Genomic DNA, 3,112 nt, shown 5'->3' with positions numbered 1-3,112 from the left:
TTATTTCTTTTTCAGCAATCTCTTTGCTGGTGTAGAGGAATCCAACTGATTTTTGGATGTTGATCTTATATCCTGCGACATTGCTAAATCTCTCAATTAGTTCCAGTAGGTTTTTGACTGAATCTCTTGGGTTTTGTGGAAGCAAGGTTTTAGACATATTAAGTCCAAGAGGAAATGTCAGGTGGGCATCTCAAACAAAGATCCACTAATTTTCACTAATAAAGATAATATTTGGTATTTTATAGAACAAATGGAGTAACTTATTACAGTCTATTAAAACTGTAAATTTATGTAGCGATCCCACACATGGTGGCAAATAAACTCTTTAGCAAGAAATTATATTCCTGGCACAATATGCTATATTTGTGTACAGAGACAGCAGAACTAGTGAAATTTCAATATATGAATTCAGTGTTCAGTAAGAATGAATAAAACTGAAGCTCCTTCTGTTAAACCAAGTAATGGAACATCTATTTATAGTTACTAATTAAGGGAGACTGTAAAGTCGGCAAATCATACACAGTAAGTGGTAAACAGCAAACCATTCTGTGGACTCGGGCCTCACAGTGGCTTGAAGCTGCATTGCAATTTGGTCTCACCAGAGGCTGAATTTGGTAATAGTCCATTGGCCTGCCAAGGGAAGTCCTCAGCCAGTACCCTCTGCAGCCAGCGCCAAGCCTTACTAGCTTTCGTTGTGCGGGAGTGCTTTAAAGAGACATACATTTGGGAGGCAGTTCAAACGGGGGGGGGGCAAGAAATAAGGAACAGTAGCAAGAATGTAAGTATGACAAAGAAAAAGTCAAACCACAGAGGAATCATAAAGAGAATACTAGAACAAATGGAGGGCTGGGGAAGAAAATCCAAGTGACCAAGGAGAATAAGAAAGAGGAAAAGGTAAGTAGAAAGAAATACTAGTGGGAGGGTGCTTAAATTGGAAAGGAAAAATAGACCAAAATAAAGTGGGACTGTTAGGATGTCCAGCAATGAGCTTCCCAGACCCTCTTCTCTCAGTGATCTTGAAATCATTAGCAGGTTCCTCAGCCCAGTGGTTCTCAACCAGGGGCAGTGTTGCTCCCCAGGGAGCACTGGCAATATCTGGAGACATTTTTCGTTGCCCAGCTGAAGAAGTGCTACTGACATCTATTGAGTAGAAGCCAGGGATGCTGCTAAATAAAATGCACAAGACAGTCCTCACAGCAAAGAATTCTCTGGACCAAAATGTCAAGTGTGCTAAGGTTGGAAGCCCTCCGTTAGCCCATCTTCAGCTCAAATTCCAGAATCCCAAGGACAGTGCTTCAATCTGCCTCACATTTTCTGACCTGTTACAGTGCAGTGAATTGCTTAATATAGTCCTTCTAGCCATAGTCCTCCATTTTGTGATATTTTGTAAATACTAGTCTCTATGCCTGTTTAGGGTGGGGTGTATCTTAAGTCCCACCTTGCTGGATGGTATGGCTCAAGTCACCGCCCTTAGCTTCCTTGAGGGCATATATGTGCATGTCCTGGAAAGTTTGCTCTCTTGCCCCGGTCCTGGACTTGAGACAGTAGCCAGTCATCTGGCCTGCCGATTTGCGTTCACCAGCCCCTGCAACCATGTAAGTGAGGCGATTCCTCCAGACATATCCACAGACTTGGGACTTGCCAGCCTCCCAGCCTCCACTACCACATGAGCTGTTTCCTTGGCAGTTTGTGAGTTCTGTGAGATGTCACAGTGAATTACAGAACCCTAAGACAGGAGGGAGAGAGTGTTGAAGGAAGGAAGAGGAGTTGATGGAAGAGATGGAGTAGCACAGCAATTTGGATAAGTAGGACATTTGGGACTTTAACCTCTGCCTCATGGGGACCAGCCTTGTGCTGATACTTCTAAAAGAAATTATTCAAGCACCTATATATGTGTTAGGCTGCATGCATGTCAAGTCTGTGGTCCAACCTCACAAAAGATATTAGAGTTTGCCTAGTTCTTTCACTCAGCAAGTACTCAGTGAGGACCTCCTTCTTTGTGCCTTCTGCTGCCAGTAGTTACTAAAGGTTGTGTGGGTTTCAAAAGCAACCTTTCGGGATGGATAATAGATGAGTGGTTGCCAGGGGTTAAGGATGTGGAGGAGAACAGGGATGGATGTAACTGTAAAGTCACAGCAGAGGGAGATCTTTATGGTGGACTAGTTCAGTGTCTGGTTACAGTGGTGGCTACATGACTATACATGTGATCAAATGACAGAACTACACATACAGTACCAATGTCAGTATCCTGGTTTGATGTGTTACATACACCTTTATGTATAATTATGTAAGATGTAACTATTGGAGGAACTGGGGAAAGGGTGCATAGGCCCACTCTATACTATGTTTGGAAACTTCTTCAGATCTATAGTTATTTCATAACAGAAAGTAAGGGGAGGGGAGCAAATCTTAAAAAAACAAAAATTGGTCAAATAATTAACGAATGATGTGCACACACAGAGCTCTATTCAGGTCTGTAATGGAAAGGGCTGGAAAGATAATAGGCCTCTTGAATATGGTGTTGAAAACTGGGAAAACAAACTTGTTTTTAGTAAAATTAACTTATTCGGATGCAGTACCAATAAGAAATAAATATGCTTCCTTGCAGAGTTAAAATATTCCTATTTCAATGGAAGACCTAGATTGTCAAACTATAATAGAGAGTCACGTCATATCTAATGCTGTTTAATTGTATGTTTTGTTTCAGGGACAAGCGGATCTTTTGAAATATGCTAAGAACGAGACTTTGGAGAACCTGAAACAAATCCATTATGCTGCTGTTTCATGTGGACTGAATAAACCAGGCACTGAAAACGCCGACATGCAGAAGCCACGCCGAAGCCTAGAAGTCATACCTGAAAAAGCAAATGATGAGACTGGAGAATGAGGGAACTTTCTAGAAATCACTATGGAGTTTATACGTCTAGGACCAATTGCAGTCAAGTGGAATATTGCTTTGCACTCACTAATGAAAGTAGTATTTGGAATTTTAAAGCACAACTGGAATAGCTCATTACAGTCTATTAAAACTGTGAATGTATGTAGCAGTCCTGCGTGTGAAGGCAAATAAACTCCTTAACAAGAAATTATATTCCTGGCCAAAATATGCTAT

The 3,112-nt window shown here is 41.3% G+C and overlaps 1 protein-coding gene across 1 annotated transcript in view; it reads left to right on the top strand.

The window, feature by feature from the left end:
- PLCL2 (phospholipase C like 2) overlaps positions 1–2,887 on the top strand; it is a 267,613-nt gene extending 264,726 nt beyond the window's left edge. The window contains exon 6 of the mRNA XM_007936615.2: positions 2,708–2,887. Within this exon, the coding sequence (XP_007934806.1) occupies positions 2,708–2,887 (180 nt within the window). The remainder of the gene's footprint in view (positions 1–2,707) is intronic.
- The last annotated feature ends 225 nt before the right edge of the window (positions 2,888–3,112 follow it).

The sequence above is a fragment of the Orycteropus afer genome, unplaced genomic scaffold (genome assembly GCF_000298275.1).
Source record: "Orycteropus afer afer isolate SDZICR_OR568_19922 unplaced genomic scaffold, OryAfe1.0 scaffold00003, whole genome shotgun sequence".
NCBI classification, from domain to species: domain Eukaryota; kingdom Metazoa; phylum Chordata; class Mammalia; order Tubulidentata; family Orycteropodidae; genus Orycteropus; species Orycteropus afer.
Note: the sequence above shows the minus strand (reverse complement) of the source record. Positions and strands in the feature narration are given on the sequence as shown.